The 16,045-nt window shown below is 42.3% G+C and overlaps 2 protein-coding genes across 12 annotated transcripts in view; both read left to right on the forward strand.

Moving 5' to 3' along the window:
* The window catches only part of LOC137598437 (myosin IXB), a 61,121-nt gene extending 57,404 nt beyond the window's left edge, over window positions 1-3,717 (forward strand). For 6 of the 10 annotated variants that reach the window (XM_068318550.1, XM_068318549.1, XM_068318548.1 and 3 more), the window contains 5 exons: window positions 69-192; window positions 455-505; window positions 1,204-1,319; window positions 1,410-1,549; window positions 2,034-3,717. In XM_068318550.1, the coding sequence (XP_068174651.1) occupies window positions 69-192; window positions 455-505; window positions 1,204-1,319; window positions 1,410-1,549; window positions 2,034-2,563 (961 nt within the window). In that variant the 3' untranslated portion in view covers window positions 2,564-3,717. Of the gene's footprint in view, window positions 1-68; window positions 193-454; window positions 506-1,203; window positions 1,320-1,409; window positions 1,550-1,676; window positions 1,729-2,033 lie in introns of all 10 variants that reach the window. The other 4 variants (XM_068318551.1, XM_068318559.1, XM_068318556.1 and 1 more) reach the window with 3 other exon arrangements.
* A 1,570-nt stretch (window positions 3,718-5,287) lies between these two features.
* use1 (unconventional SNARE in the ER 1 homolog (S. cerevisiae)) lies at window positions 5,288-9,393 on the forward strand. Of its 2 annotated transcripts, XM_068319756.1 has the most exons (8): window positions 5,288-5,427; window positions 6,054-6,103; window positions 6,378-6,456; window positions 6,658-6,810; window positions 6,916-6,925; window positions 7,063-7,093; window positions 7,335-7,497; window positions 8,051-9,393. In XM_068319756.1, exons 1-8 carry the CDS (start codon window positions 5,329-5,331, stop codon window positions 8,231-8,233), a joined length of 768 nt encoding a protein of 255 aa, XP_068175857.1. In that variant the 5' UTR covers window positions 5,288-5,328; the 3' UTR covers window positions 8,234-9,393. The 2 variants fall into 2 exon arrangements, with proteins under 2 accessions (XP_068175857.1, XP_068175858.1); XM_068319757.1 differs by lacking the exon at window positions 6,916-6,925 and having other exon boundaries at window positions 7,337-7,497.
* Window positions 9,394-16,045: the final 6,652 nt, after the last annotated feature.

Genomic DNA, 16,045 nt, shown 5'->3' on the forward strand with positions numbered 1-16,045 from the left:
GCAAACATGAATAATTATTAATTATTAATCTGTACACATCCTGCTTTTGCTCTTTCCTCCTCCTGCAGGTGCGTTGAGATGATCATCAATGAGCAGACCCGGCGCTACAATGAGAAGATGGAGGAGATCGAGCAGCTGGAGTACGCAGAGGCTCTGGCTGTTAATCAGCTGAAACTCAAGAGGCAGAACACGGTGACAATCAAACTCCAGCCCCCATTCCACATCACTCCTGTCTGATTCTGTGTGGTATCCAGACCATGAAAAACAAGTTTTACGTTGTTGTTCAGCTGCATGTCTGGATGTGAAAAAGAGAAATGTTAGACTTTAAAAAGCCACTTAGTGATACATCATAGTCAGTAAAGCTTCACTTATAACATACAGTCGTCCCAGTGTGAGGTACTGTTGTGTTCAGGGTACTTGGGTAACTTGGCCGATGTTCCTTGTCTCTCTTTAGCACTGCTGGCATTTACCTCTCAGGTTCTCAGCTCCTTACAAAGGAGTGGTGGTATGTATCACTGGGTTATCCCAGCACAGTAGCTGTAGTACTAGTAGTGCGCAGAGAGGTGCCATGTGGGCGCGCCTGTGCATGGCATGTGATGTGGTTGATGGTGTGACTGTGGTTTTTTTTCTTTTAATCCTTACTAACTGGTAATAATTTGCATGTCGCCGTTGGTCTGTATGACACAAGATGGTTTGAGTTGTGTTTTTGTAATGATTTGGTTTTACTGGAAAACATTACAGACAACAGTGTCACTCAGGAATGGTGCAGTAGTTTTGTACTTGTGCCATTCCAATGTCTTCCTAATTTATAAAAATATTCTTATATTTGCGTTTGATTTTCTGGATGCATTAAAACTGCGTTGATGTGTTTTGTAACACTCCTCTCCAGCCGGCTGCATCCATCAGCTCCTCACATCAGCAGTTCTGAACTGTGGATGGTAGTTTATCTATCAGCTTCTTTTGTTTCCCAGTTTTTTTGCTACCAACAAGTGATGTTTCACAGAGGATGTGCGGTGCATGAACCATCCAGTCTCTTTTCTTCCCACTAACACAATCTGGAATGACTATTAGATTTGGGACAAAGCTGTTTTTGTTTGTTTACTAGTATTTTTAACACTGTAATTCTTCTATGACTCAATGAAGGAATATTGAACTTCCAGTCGTTGGGTTGGTTGTCAGTGCTTGATGGTCTTTCTGCTGCAGGTGCATGAGAAGGCCAGCTCTGACCTGAGTGTGGTCCCAGAGAACGAGTCTCTGGACTCAGATGCCGAGGCTGAGAAGAACCTGGTGGAGCGCATTAAGTCCATCAAACAGGAGAAGTAAAGATTCTGTCTTGTTTCTATTCACCATCGTCCAGCATCCTCCTCTAGTTTCTCATTTCTAACGTCTTTTCATCCATCCCTCCACAGAGAGGATCTGGCCTGCCGCCTCCCAGAGATGGAGCAGCCGGGATCAGACCAGGAGAACTTGGACTCTGAAGCCTCTCTGAGCTCTGAGAGTCTCTTGGACGAGCAGCAGCGCTCCTCCGTTCACTGCTCAGAACCTGACGGTGAGTCTTAGCGTTCAGCTCCGCCTCGGCCTCGCCTTCCTTCTGCCTGTTTCTCTCACTCACCTGTGGGTTTCTGATGAGACCTCGGGGCCGCCGGGTTGGGCCCTTCCTGTCTTTTGTGGTGCAGGTCTGGACCAGTGATGGTGATGGGCGATGACGTCTGCTCTGTAACACGGCAGGTTGGAGGAACAGCAACCGTGTTTGTGTGTTTGTGTTTGTGTGTGTGATTGTGCGCATACATCTGCACACCCATGGATGCATGTAAATGCATGTGTGGCATAGAAGCACGCTCAAAATCCACCCCAAATCATTCTGAAACATTTGGCCGAACATGTGGAATCAAATGTTTGCTTCACTAAACATACATCTTGGTAGATAACATGGTTGCATGATCTTCCATTGGGGTTTTGGAATTGTTGTAGGAATTTAACGATAGATCATCCTCTTCTGTTTTAATTCTCTGTCTTTTCTCCTTGTGTTTCAGGACGAGGCGGCGCCACGATTAAGAGATACCGACCAGTTTGCCCACCCAAGCCCTCGGACCTGGCCCAGCGATTTAAAGTCCCTGGTGGACGCTCCTTGTCAAACCTCAGCCCTACCGGCTCCACCTGCTCTGTGTACAGCTGCGCTTCTTCATCCTCCGAATCCTCCAGGCACCCTCTGAAACGCAGGAACCCCATCATACCAGATACTGTTAAACTCCCTGTGGGCGTACACTCCCAGTCCGTGGTTCCCAGCCCCACTCGGACCCCTCCTGGAAATCGAGCATTAAAGTACTTCAGAACCAGAGAGCAGCCCGGTCGCCGTAAAGACGTCACCCAGTCCCTCTACATTGACAGCCCAGAATGTGAACACTTGTTGTTGCATTTTGCCTCTCTTCCTCCTTCCATTTCCTCCTCATCCTCCTCTATCTCCATGGCTGCACCTCCTCCTCAGCTCCAAGACACACAAGCCTCAAAGAACCAGAGACGTTTCTCTGACCCAGACATACCTTGTATGGACAATGACGTCTGACCAGGATAGAACAGAGAACACCCAGAGGAGGATTAGACCCTCTTGATAAAATGGAATGACTATAAATGACAGAGTTGTGATGATGATGATGATGTGCTGGATTACAGAAACAATCTAGAATTACAGTAGAGCTACATAAACTGTGTGTGTAAATGATGAGTGTCCACAGAGGGCCTATGAAGAGGAATAGGAGCGACACAGGCTGTTCATGTTGGTGTCGTCGATACCGGCAATCGAGGAGCTGCAAATGTGTCTGAATGCATTTTGTAATCCATGACGGTCACAGTCACAGTAAATAACCTTGCCAAGCACCTTTTCTACGGTTTTAATATATATAAATGTGGTTATTGATTAATTTTCATGTAGCCTCATAAAGGTGGACCAGCAGTTTTGTTTTCTCTGTTTTGTTTTGCTTTCTTAACACGTTTGAACTAGTTCAAGAAATACCGGAGGTTCCACCCACGCATTTCTTTTTTCTTTTTTCTTTTGGTTTTCCCAATGAGCAGAATGTGCTCACTGAAATGTTAGCTTGTGCCTTGGTAATGTTTAGTAAGTTAACGACTTTCATTGCTCATAGTAGGATGTAGAAAATGTTTGCAGCAGAATTGAGGTGAGGGTTATTTGGAGAAAAGAAAGGGGACTTTAGCGTTAAATGTACTGAACCAGCACCAGACCTATTTGGAACAAAGACCTTCTGTGACCGCAGACAGACTTAAATATGAGCTGCAACACACAACTGGGTCCCTCCACCTTCACCACAACCGAACCCAGATAGGAAGTCATTTCCTCACCGACTAAACGGAAGTGGGAACAGCACACGCCACTTTTTCCCTTTGAATTCGCAGCAGTGAGCCCAACCGCCTCGGAGCAGCTGTGCCACGACTCCCTGAAGCAGCCTCACACTTTTCTATAAATGAACTTTGCTTCCTCCAGCTGTACTGTACCAGCCGTTCACCGCGGGCCAACTCTGTATGAAATGTAATACTAATGTTCCTCTCAGCGTGTGCCGATGAATGATGCCTGTTTAAGTCTTTGGATTGTGATGGACAATGTTCCGATGTGTAATGTATAACAGTTTGTATGGGTGGGACTGAATGACGTGAACTGTAATGGTTATTAGTGTGAACATGACAATACAGAACATGATGCTTGTATCATCTGCTGTTGTGTGTCTCCATTGGGTGTGGTAGATAACACCATTTGTTAGTGTAGATCATGAAGGAGTGAAATGACAAGTTAAGAGAAAAAATGCAAGTTGATCTCTTCCCAGATCAACTTGACCCATGAGACGACTTGTGGGTCGTGTCACGGGTCGTCTGGATACGTAACTCCAGCACATGATGGAGTGGAATGCTGAGCGTTCACTGCCAGCCACTCGTCTGGTGGACTTGTCCTGCTGGGGACGTGATCCCAGTCATTTATTTAACATGTGATTTATTCCACAATTCTTTCCCATAAAAGTAGTTTCATTTATGAGGCCAGTTTTGTCAAGTCTCTGAAACTATATCATCTGTATATTAATTATATCTCAAGAAAAAATATATATAATGTGCTTGATATTTAGAGAATGTGTCTGTGTGGGTAGAAGAGCGGCACTTTAATGTGACTTTAGTCTGAAATGACTACCTTATCCAACTCCCTAGATTAGAGTTGGATAAGATCGTCTTCCACCGAAGAACTCCTTCACAGGATTCCTTCACAAATCCTTCACAACCTGTTGAAAGTGATGGTAAATTAAAGAGTGTTGTTGAGTCTACTCAATAAATGGAACGATGTCTGTCACAGGTGAAGGGTTTGGAGTGAAAGTCACAATCTAGTTCTTAAAGAGATAAGGAGATTGTTGCATTGGATGTGGCATGAGCGTTTGCTGTTTAAAAGACAGGAGAAGGACTTGATTAAAAACAAAGAAACATTAACATCGTGCATTTCACGTGCAAGATGGAATTCTTGAAAATTTTGAAAAGAACCACTTTTCAAGGTCATGTAGGAATTGGCTGTTTTGTGATCTGACACAAACATCAACCCTGACTGAAGGCACGAACAGCTGCAGGATCTCAGTTGAGTGTCCATAAAAACATTTGAAGCTTCTCCCTCATGATTTGAGAGGCTGCACATCCTCCCAAGTGCTTCCAATTATCAGGGGGATAAAATCTCAACCCTGATTAGTAGTCAACTATAAAAGGATTAAGAGAACAGTGAGAACTGTTTCCATGTGTCTAAAGATGATAACCATCAACAGATGTTCTAACCAGGTGAAACAAAGTGTGACAGAGCTATCAGTCAATAAGAGGCCCGATCGAATCATGCAAAATAAGAATAAGAATAATTATCTCCAAATTAATCAAATACTTGTAAATAATCAAATAATTATCAATAATGTAGCAGTTTTACCTCAAAGAGAGAATGAAGTCTACATGGAACTCCAAATCTAGTAGAAGCAAATATATTGATCATTTTGATTTTTGTTCTGTAAATGGATTGCTTGGGCTCAACACAATAATTGATCTCTTCTTAACTGTAAATTAATCTATAGATGTGATACTAGACGATTAAGATTAATTACGTATGAGTTTATCTGTGTTTTATATAACGAGAGAACAGAAAAGATCTATGGTAAATGAAAACTCCCAACAATATCCTTAGAAACACCTCTTATCATAAACGTCGGCGTGGTAGGATATTCAAAATCCGAAGAGGGCGTGGCGCTCCGACAAGGGCTGGGCTCGTGAATATGACGTCAAAGTTCTGCGACTGTCACTTCAAACATGGCTTCCAGATTAGAAATTAATTTTATCAGATTATTGTCTCGCTGCGAAACTATAGCATCGGAGCAACGCGGAGAAGCTGAATGGCGGTTAGAAAAGGTAAGAAAAGCAAATGTGGAGTTTTAGCGCGGTTGTGTTTTTCCCTGACCTTCGTTAGCGGAAAGTTAGCATGAGTTGAGTTTGTGTGAGTGTTAGCCGCTCGGGTCGGAGCCACGTCGTCGCTGTCAGTGACTGGAAGGTCTCCGGTGGGATTGAGGTGGGATTGAGGTGGGATTGAGGTGGGATTGAGGTGGGATTGACCTTAATGATGGATTGTGTGTATTAATAGAAACACATTTATGAATATATGTATGTATATCATCACTCAAACAAGCATACGGGCTCTCAGTGGGCTCAGGTTGGCGTTCATTGCTGATAATAATCATAATAATTAATAATAATAATCAATCCTTGAATAATCCCTGTAGGGAAATTACTATTTTTTTGTCCATGTGAGCCTTTTTTTTTTATGAGTGCATGTATTTTTCACTGCGGAATGGTCATTAGAAATTATTTGGATAAAAGCACTGTGATAATTTTTCTAAAACTTGTGTTTTCAAATTCCATTAAAATCAATATATCCATATATATATATAAAAAAATTTAAAATAGGGGAGAAGCTTTGTGGTGGGTGATGTGTTTTAAGTCCCTTAATGCAGATGATGAATGTGTTTTCTGTCCTGCAGTATGTTGCTGCTCTGGAAGAGATGTTGGTGGCTCTGAGGAAAAGTCACAGGTAACATGTCCCCTGACTCAAGTGAATATGTTCAGTGTGTATTATCTGTGACAAAGACATTTCTGTACACTGACGGATAAACTTACTGGACTTTTTTGCGCTTACCAACCACTGATGGTTGTTGATGCGAGCAGATCTCGCTCGTTTTATGGTATTTTTATCTCACTCGCCGTCCACACAAATGCATCATTTTCCTTCAACAGTCATCTTATTAATTTCTTTATAGATGTGTCTGATGACACTGTTGCTCAATAATAGTTTGTGTGTCTTTCAGCAAACCCACACCAGAAGTCCTGACTGAATACACAAGAAAAATAGATTTTCTCAAAGGACTTCTGGAAGCAGAAAAATTGGTCAGTAATAAAGTTTATAGATTTGATTACCACTTCATTGCTTATGTCAGTCATCACTTTATGAATTATTTGTTATCTGAGCTGTCCATCATAAACATCCAAAAAATATGAAACAAGAATGAATCCGTTCTCACATTCTCTGAGGTTTTTGTTCTGTTTAGAGGGTTAGCTGATCTCAGGTGTGTGTTTTTTCTCATTCAGACTTCTGCAACAGAAAAGGCTTTAGCGAACCAGTTCCTCGCCCCAGGGCGAACGCCTACTATAGCCAGTCAGAGGATGGCTGCCACTAAGACAGTCCACATGCAGACGAAGGCCCGGTGTACAGGAGAGATGAGGGATGAGCTGCTTGGAACGGTGAGATAACTGCTGAGCTTCTGTTCATTTCAGGTTTGAGGTTTGCTGGTTATCCATGCTGTGTTTTATAATACTAATATATTTCCTTCTGCTTTGTATTTGCAGGGGTTGTCGAGTAAGGATAATAAATATTTTTGGACTTCAAAGACATCTTCAATTCAGTGTCTGGATTGCAGAATGATATCTAAAATTTCAACATGCTAGATTTACATTTGAGAAATGTTTCTGAAGATGATTTCCTTGTTTCTACAGGAACATCAGACACAGACTTACGGAACAGAAGGTACATATTTTTTCCTGTCTCAATGAAACAATGCCCTTTATTTTTGCATTTATATACATAATACTTTAACAACCAGCCTCTGAATGGTTGAAGCTTCGTGTTCTTCGTCTGTGTGTCATTCAGCCATCAGTTCTCACTCCCAGATGCCTATTAAAGATAATCACATGGTGACGGCTGGGAGCCTCTGCTATGTGTCCACAGTAAAACAACGGCGTTAATCAGGCTGTCCCTCCTTGTCTAGAGGCCTTCATCTGGATGAGCATCAGTCTGCTGCAGAGCTGGAGGCCGTCCTGCAGCATCACCACAACCTGCAGGAGAAGCTCGCTGAGGACATGCTGAGCCTGGCCCGGAATCTAAAGAACAACACCCTGGCAGCTCAGAACATCATCAAACTAGACAACCAGGTACCTCTAAGAATCACACCTGAGGATGTCTATGTTTGTATGGATCTGTATCTTCAGGCTGGCAAAAAATGTATTTGCCGAGAATATATTTTATCAGAAAAAGAACATCATATTCAGTTCTGTTCATTTATACATCCAAAGTCAAGGCAAGAATGGATCACATTTCAAATGTGTTTACACAAACAAATGGTTAACAGATAATCCATCAACAAGCAGAGAGGCTCTGAAGCTTCTGCTGTGTAATGAAGCATCATTATCAGCCCCTCTTCCACACAGACATGGGTCTGTGTGGCAATATTGGATTTTTATTTATTATACTAAATAAATATTTCTATGTTTTATAATTTTGATTTTTTATTTTATTTTATAAGCACAGTTATATTTGTGCTTCTTTTTCCCAAATAATTTCTCCTGCTCGTGCCACGTGTGTCGGCCTCTGTCCTCAAGTGGGCATTGACATCCAAACAACACTCACACCTCACCTTTAAACTGAAGACGTAAATTCAAGTCGATTCCGTGATCCCACCATCGGTCGTGTTCCCTTCCCTTCCAGACTCTGAGCCAGTCGATGCGTCAGGCCGACCAGAACTTTGAGAAGCTGAAGACTGAGTCCGAGCGACTGGAGCAGCACACCAAGAAGTCCGTCAACTGGCTGCTGTGGCTGATGCTCATCATGGTGTCCTTCAGCTTCATCAGCATGATCCTCTTCATCAGATTCTTCCCCAGACTACGATGACGAGCGTCCGCTGCCCTGAACTCTTAGTGCTACGTCCTCTCGTGTTTACAGACAGCAGCTACGCAGGCCTTAGAGATCCACACAGCACGTCCGTATGCGTGGCGCAGATCAACTGTGGTTAGAATCAAACCCGCATCGGTTGGATGAACTGAACATTTGCACTTTGGAAAGCAAATGTTTAAAGTGTGGTTTGAAGCATCAGTATTCCCATTTCTGAACAGAAACAAACATGAATGGATATGAAGAGCTTCTTGTTCGAGGAAGCAGCAAACAAGTCTTAAAACGCAGACAGCAGGGACTGAGCCTTAAATATTTAATCCCTCTTCAGGTATCTTTCTAACATCCAGTTTGCTTATGTGCTTCCTAGCTTTGTGCGACTGAGATCAAGTCATCTTTTGTAGAATCTTACTAACACACACCATAGTACAAATAACAGTGGCTAGTCTAAAAATACAGAATTAAAATGATCTGTTTATGTGACAGATGTTTAATTTAACCCTCTGTTAGCACTTATAAGCACCACAACACTGGAAGAACATTTGTAGATGTTCAGTTTATGGGAACAATCAGAATTTGTCCTATGAAAGCAGATGTTTTATTATCAGCACTCTTTATGTGATACACTAATTAGATCCACACAAAGTTTAGTTGGAACAATCCATTGATACAAGCATCCAAAGTACATTTTGTACATGCTTTATAATTACTTAAGTATTAATACTCTGCTTATAAATGGTAATAGGAAAGGTTAAAAAAGGCTAGTCAATCGGTTCAAAGTGAACCGTAGTTTAAGCACTAGTTTAGTTTTTCACCTCTTAATGGAGCAGTGGTGCTTCTTTTTCCGTTGTTTATTGTTGGAACATGTTGGTGTTGGATTCCAGTCACGGTGTTCGTTAAGGTTCAGGCTGCCATTGAATTTTATGTCATTATTTCACTGTAAAACCGTGAAAACACACGACTGTTTCCCGTGTCTTGGGTCATGTGTGACGTGACCGACTGAAGTGCAGTGACTTCGTGTGGCCACCAGGGGTCAGTCTCGTCCTTTGGACAAGTAACCTCCATGAACCCAGTGACCTAATCAAGTCATGAATCCTAAATTAACCCCTGTGCTCATTGGGAAGTGATCTGAGGTGTGACGTATGGTTAAATAAAGGCAGGTAGACTCATCTGGGCGTTCGTCAGTTTTTGTTCCTGTTTAGTTGAACTCATGGGCATCCCAGCTCTGAAACGATGCGATCAGACAGACTGAAAGCTAACAGGTTAACATTCCTGCTGTGATGTCAGTCCGACTGTCATTTGAGGCCCGTGGAGTTTTCTGCCGTGTCCAGACTTGCAGTCCTGCCCCGCGGTTCTTCCTCACTTCCCACCCCCCCCTCTCCCTGGCTGCTGGCTGCGTCGAGGCCCGTCCTGCCGTGTATTTTAGGATCCCTCCGTGGTATTTTGCCTGCTGGAAGCTGAGGTATGCAGGTCACCAGGAGACCAAATGGGGTTGTGTCACTGCAGAGGATCGTCATCTCTTAGTTTAATCTCAGCTGTTGGTGCCTCCATTCTCAGGCGCTGTGGTCTGCTTCTGTAAGGCTGCGGCTCTGCGTTTGAACTCAGGCGACGGTTCATGACTTCATCAGCGGTGCGGTTACTCTTGTTCTCTGAGGGGACATTACGGCATAGGTTGAAAGAGGACGTTTCTTTTTTTTTATTTCCTTTTTTTTCTACAGACTCCGCAGTCTGTAACAAGTAACGCTCCTATATTCAGCAAATGCCTACAAATGCCCGACACCTTTAACCTCTGACCCAGGAAATGAATTATTTCCTGCGCTCTTATCCGGCAGGGACATTGACTCTATGTTCAGTAAATGGTACCCCATTCAGCCCCATTGTACCATAAATTACAAGTCAATTTATATTTATTTACAATTATACAAACACATTGTTGTGCAAAATAGTTAAAAACGTCAAAAACAATCATGTAAAATAACCATTTATTACTTTGTTGTGATCTATGTCATGAATTCAAAGCCTTTTGTCATGTTCCTAAATGTCAACACTGGTTTGTTTAGGATTTTTAAAAATCTTTTTATGCGTTAATTAAACCTGAACTAAACACGTTTTAGGTTTAGAAACATGCAAATAATCTGGATCAAGATCTTAAACAAAAACCCCCCCCCCAAAAAAAGTATTGGAAAATCAATCAACAATCATTAATCCTGAATCGTCAGCGATTAAAGCAGGGCTCACAGAGGTTCAGCCACTGGTTAAGACCATGTTAAATGAACTGAAGCGGTGTTTTTGTGGGGTTTCTGTGTGAGTGTTCCTGGACTTTTAATCGGGTTGACCCGTCCAAACAACAGTAGAGGAACAAACAAGCCTCCGTCCCTCTCTGTGCTGATCCGGGCATGTTGTTCACCACAACACTCCAGTCTTTTTAATTTAGATTTTGGCTGCAGCTACTGGAGGATTTGGGTTGCCCACAGAGATGAAGGAGATTTTTCTTTAATTTTTTTCTATTTTTCACATACTTCCTTGAGGGAACGAAAAGGGCAGCGAGGCCTTAGCTTTTTCTTATTTTTTTATTTTTTTTTTGTCTTTACGATCTATTTGAGGATCCTGTAATGTTAATGACATAAAGAGAGCATGAAAAGCTGCGCTTATTAAACTAATAACGTGACTCACTGTATTCCACACACATTATCCCGTTTCTACTTCTAAATCTGTGATATTAGTTAATCCTCCATGAGTCAATGAATTCTTTGAATTTCTTCATTGATTAGCTGATATTATAGCCACACTTCCTGGTGTTTCACACATGATTGTTGATTTTATTAATGTGTCTCCCACAAAGTAACCTTTATTGTTTGTTAATAATTGTGTTTGAAAGTAATCAGCTACCAAACCAGTATCAGTTAAAAATAGCTTCTGATCAGAGCTCGTTTCTCTGTTCTCGTCTCGGTGTGACTGTTTCCCCAAGAGGTGTGAATGTGTGTGACCTCTGGGGATGTTGTGCCTGCAGCTCTGAACACACACACACACACACACACACACACACACACACACACACACACACACACACACACCACGAGGGGATTTGTTACAATTTTTTTCTCTCACACACACATAACCCAATGTTGTGGCAGCTCTGACTGGAGTGTTGAAGCATCAAGAAGGACTTTCACCTCCTGGTATCCGTGACAACTGAGGATCCAGGTTGATTTGAGGGAATGACTCTCCACATCGCCCCTCATGTGACTTCTGGTCATGTCTGTGTTTGTGGCATCACCGAGACGTGAGCCGTATGTCATTCTGTTCAGCGCCTCCATCACTCCTCATTCACAGCCCAGTGTCAACATGTGTGTGGAGTCAGGCAGTGTGGAGCTGAAAGAGTCCACAGTGGACGCAAAAACACCTCCCTGTGGGTTCCTTTGATGCTGACAGGCTTAACTTCTTGGTTCTTTGCTCCTTCACCTTCCAGTGATCCAGGATCTCCCAGCGGGCGGGGCTGAGCAGCGCCGCCGCTGTTGTCAGGACCGCAGGAGGCCGTTTGGCGAGCAGCTGAAGAATGACACAACTGAGTTTGTGGAAAATATGTATCGGAAGCTAGTTAGCTTAGCATAAAGAAAGGAAAATGGCTGAAACTATTTAGAAAACCCAGACATCAGTGCCTCCAAAGTCCCGGTGTGATATCCCTAATCCCAGTGGGACATGCAATCCATGTCCATGTCAAACATTTTTATTACTATGATCTGCTGTATACAAAACATTTAATTTAAAAGGCATGAATCACAATGTAATTCATAATTGAGTTGCTTTGTCTGAACTACATCTTAATTTCCCGGGCAATCACAATTTATTATCAGTTTTTAAATGATAATTTTAAATTATCATATTGTTGTTGTTATGATGCCTCCCCCATTTCCTTTTTAATGCTAAGCTGAGATACTTGACTGGAGGATGAGTGCCTTTGAACTGGTCTTCACCACTGACACCGTGAAGGTGTGACGGGGGTCCAGACGCGCGTCTTGTTTTCCTCTGGTGGATTTAAACTTCGTCTGGGAACCGCTGCTCAGACGGCGAGGAGGCCTTGAGGGGAGATAATACCAACACGATAAAACCAAAGTGGAGCAGGGCACAGCAGGTGAGGCTCTGGGCTCAGCTAAGCTGGGAGGTGTGTGTGTGGGGGGGGTGGGGGGGCAGCTGAACCCCAAGAGGCTATACCAGGTGCAGGGACCCTCCTAGAACAAGGGAGGCTCCTCAGGGTAGCTGATTAGCTCTCTCTCTCTCTTTATGTGTGTGTGTGTGTGTGTGTGTGTGTGTGTGTGTGTGTGTGTGTGTGTGTGTGTGTGTGTGTGTGTGTGTGTGTGTGTGTTTATTTTCATCAGCCAGATTTCCTTCTAGTTTCAAACCAAAGAAGCTGAAAATGAGAGAAAATGCAAATGATGAAAATCCTGAAACAGAATTGACCCCGAACAAACGAAACTGTTTACTGCAACGCGGCCGTAATGAAACTCTCGTCTTCGTCTCTTGTGTTGATAACATGATGAAGATGAATGCTCAGCTGAGGTGTTTGTCAGGCTGTTTGAGAGCAAGGTTTCTTTCAAGGGTACTTCCAACGTCATTCATCACATGTTATGTCCGCTGAGTCGGCATGTCAAGGCCAGACAGATGGTCCACCACCAACACGAATACAAAGTGCTTCATTTAGGTGAAAGTCTGCAATTTGCTTTCTCCCTACAACCTCAAACAAAAAGCCAAAAAAAGAGTAAATTTTACAACCTTCAAAAAATCCGGACTGCAAAGGACTGAGTTGTGTAAAAGTAACCCAGCATGTGTGGTGATACTGGCAGCTTTCACATCCACTTTACATCCATCCTGCCTCCAGATGAGGTAAAAGCAGAGGAGACCTCTGATCTTCTGTGATCCATCATATTCCAACCAATCCCGATCAATAAGAGGCTTGTTGTTTAGATATCAGCTCCCTTTGCTCCATTGATTCTTTTCTCAGCCAGTTTCCACTGTCTTGTTAAAGGAATGGATCTCAGAGGACGAGGCAGCGGAGACGATGCGTCGGATGGAGAGCGTCTTCAGTGACAGAAAAGACCTGCTGCTTGTTAAAGATGCTGGAGTCTTCCATTTGCCCCCAGTTCAGAGTCTATCAGAACCCAGCAAGACAAATTCACTGATTGAAAGGTTTAGTGTTTGAGCCGCTGTTCACAGCACTACACTCCAGCGCAATAAAAACCCATTCATCAAAGAGTGGATGGTCTCGGAGCTCTGGGAGAGCAAAGGTGTTTCCCTCCAAGGATCCACTGCAGGCCTGAAACATGAAAATTTCCATTTTAGGTACAAGTACATGTAATAAAAATGAATGAATCGTTCTTCTGTGAGTCTATAATAATAATAATTATTATTATTATTAATATTTTTATAGTTGTTGTTTTTCTATTTCTTTACATTCTCATGACTGAATTTGCATGTTCTCAGCTACATGTTTTGAGGTGCTCACCCCCATTTGCTGCCATCCTAGGATCTGCTCGCATCCAAAACTTCCAAATACACATTTTATTTCCCCAGATCCAGATTACGACGTGGATGTGGAGCCACTAAGGCCTGTGTAGTTGTTATTTTGATCTGATTTTTTGATTTTGATATCTACTTTTCCTTGATCAGGATAGTTTCATGTATACTAACGATCAAAAGAAGAAGTGGAAATTTACCAGAACATGAAAATACTCACACACAGAGCCTCCAAAATTGTGCTTCACTGAGTCCAGACAACACATTCCTGATAAAATGTTTCAAAATAAAAAATAATTTAGGAATATTTGAAATGGGAGGGGATTTTTTTTTTTTTTTTAAAACACAGCGCTTCTTTACTGTGATGCAGGAAAGGTGTTTGACTTTGGAGGAAAAAGAAGACTAAATAGTGTGTTATTTTTGGAGGGAAATGTAGGAGGGAGTGTGAACACCTACCGTTCAAAATGTTTATTCAAATACTCCTGCTGCTCCTCTTTGTCGCCAGGCAAGTTGCTGAGAAAGGGAGCATTTAAAAGTATTTAAATTAACCCATGATCAATTTGTAACGGGGCAATTGTTTTGAAAAAATCTGGACAGTGCATACAAAAGTGGATGTGGAGGTGAGTGAGTCAACAAGTTATCTCGATGTGCTGCAACCCAGAATCTTTAATACGCTCCTGTTAATAGTTATAAATTAGCTGCTGTCATTTGGTGGTTTTTGCTAATAAAAATATGATACCAGATGGCATAATTAGGCTAGAAGAATGCCTGGTGTTAAAATAGCATCTCATTTTCTCTGCCATTGCTGCCAGCAAGTATCACGTTTGTGCTGAAATTATAACCAAGAAATATACCATTAAATGTTGTATGATCTGCAAATCAACAATCAAGACCCGCAAATTTTTTACCAAAAATTCTTCTAAATTCTGCAAGCACTCTGGACTTTTAAGTTATTATTAAGTGAATCCAACACAAATAACTGGAATCGATGTGCGTTAAAGTTACTTTAATGATCTTTGATGATCAGCAGGAAACTTTCACTACTGCAAAAGCTTCAGGCGTGGATGAGGAATCCATTCAGCAGGAGATGAACTGCTGACTAACCTTATTTCATGCTGCTTGTATTAAATTCGCTTTTCATTTCAGAAGTTTTCTACAGAATGCTCCATCTGTTGGTTAAAAAATGTAATTAAATTCAATGATTCATGAGTTCATGATCGCAAAATGTTTGTGAAAATGTCCCAAAAAAAGGTTGTTTTGTTTAATTTATTTTTCATTGTTTAAATACATCAAAAAGAACTCCAAGTCAATAATTCAATGTGAATAGATGACGAGCAGGGACTCAGTGAACAGTTCAAGTGACGACAGAAGCAGGCGTTCGTGTTTGGTAATAGTAATCTGTCTAATCTCAGGTCACAAAGACTTGTTGGTTTTTTCCGCACATGCGCAAATATTTATGTCCTAATTTGGGATACTTTTCTCTTGTGTTTTCGATCTTGGGTTATTTATAGTGACAAGACACACTGTCCTTTCACACAGCCAGCCTCTGTCACAAAAACACACACACACACACACACACACACACACACACACACACAAAGTTGTGTTCCTCTGTCAAGGAAATGACATTAAATTGTTGTAATTCCTGCTTGCGTGAGTCTGAAGCCAGCTTGTTGTCTCCCAGACCTCTCGATGAACTTTAACACTTATTCCACTTCCCTGATATCCAACTTCCCCATCCTTCTCCTTGTGAGAACATAAACAAACAATGTTTTTATTATTGTGAGAAGTTTGAAGACACAACGTGACCCCCTGGTTCCTCCTATCCTCAACTCGCAGCGGAGCCGGGGCCCGGAGTCAGAGCAGAGCTCCGGTCAGTCGGGCCTGAGTCACAGGATGTTGAAATAATATGCCTCCAGGCTGCGGCTGGAAATAGGACTTGGGAAGACTGAACAGTTCAAACCTTGATGTCTGGCTTGCCCACCTCTATTCCTGTGGGATGGAAATGAACAAGGCCACACACAAACACACACTCAGGCCTCTCCGTCGACCAGGGACAAGGGGGACATTTCTTCATTCCACCGGCTCAATAACAATAGCAGAAGGCAGTAGAGGAGGAAGCTAATCAAGGACTTTGGAGGTTTGTTTGGCAGCCGTGTTGCTGTTCATTTAGTTTGGGGATTAAATGGTTTACAGTGGAGAAGCACAACCCTTCAGATTGCAGGCTGAGATACCGTCGAGACGACTGCTCAGTGTATTGTCTCCTATTGAAGACGGAAGTCTGCCTTTTAATCCGCTCAGACA

Source organism: Antennarius striatus, chromosome 7 (genome assembly GCF_040054535.1).
Source record: "Antennarius striatus isolate MH-2024 chromosome 7, ASM4005453v1, whole genome shotgun sequence".
Classification (NCBI taxonomy): Eukaryota; Metazoa; Chordata; class Actinopteri; order Lophiiformes; family Antennariidae; genus Antennarius; species Antennarius striatus.

Coding starts and splice junctions, on each gene's coding strand:
- use1 (XM_068319756.1), top strand. CDS start 5,329: ATGGCTTCCAGATTAGAAATTAATTTTATCAGATTATTGTCTCGCTGC. Junction 5,428..6,053: donor CTGAATGGCGGTTAGAAAAG/GTAAGAAAAGCA, acceptor TCTGTCCTGCAG/TATGTTGCTGCTCTGGAAGA. Junction 6,104..6,377: donor GCTCTGAGGAAAAGTCACAG/GTAACATGTCCC, acceptor TGTGTCTTTCAG/CAAACCCACACCAGAAGTCC.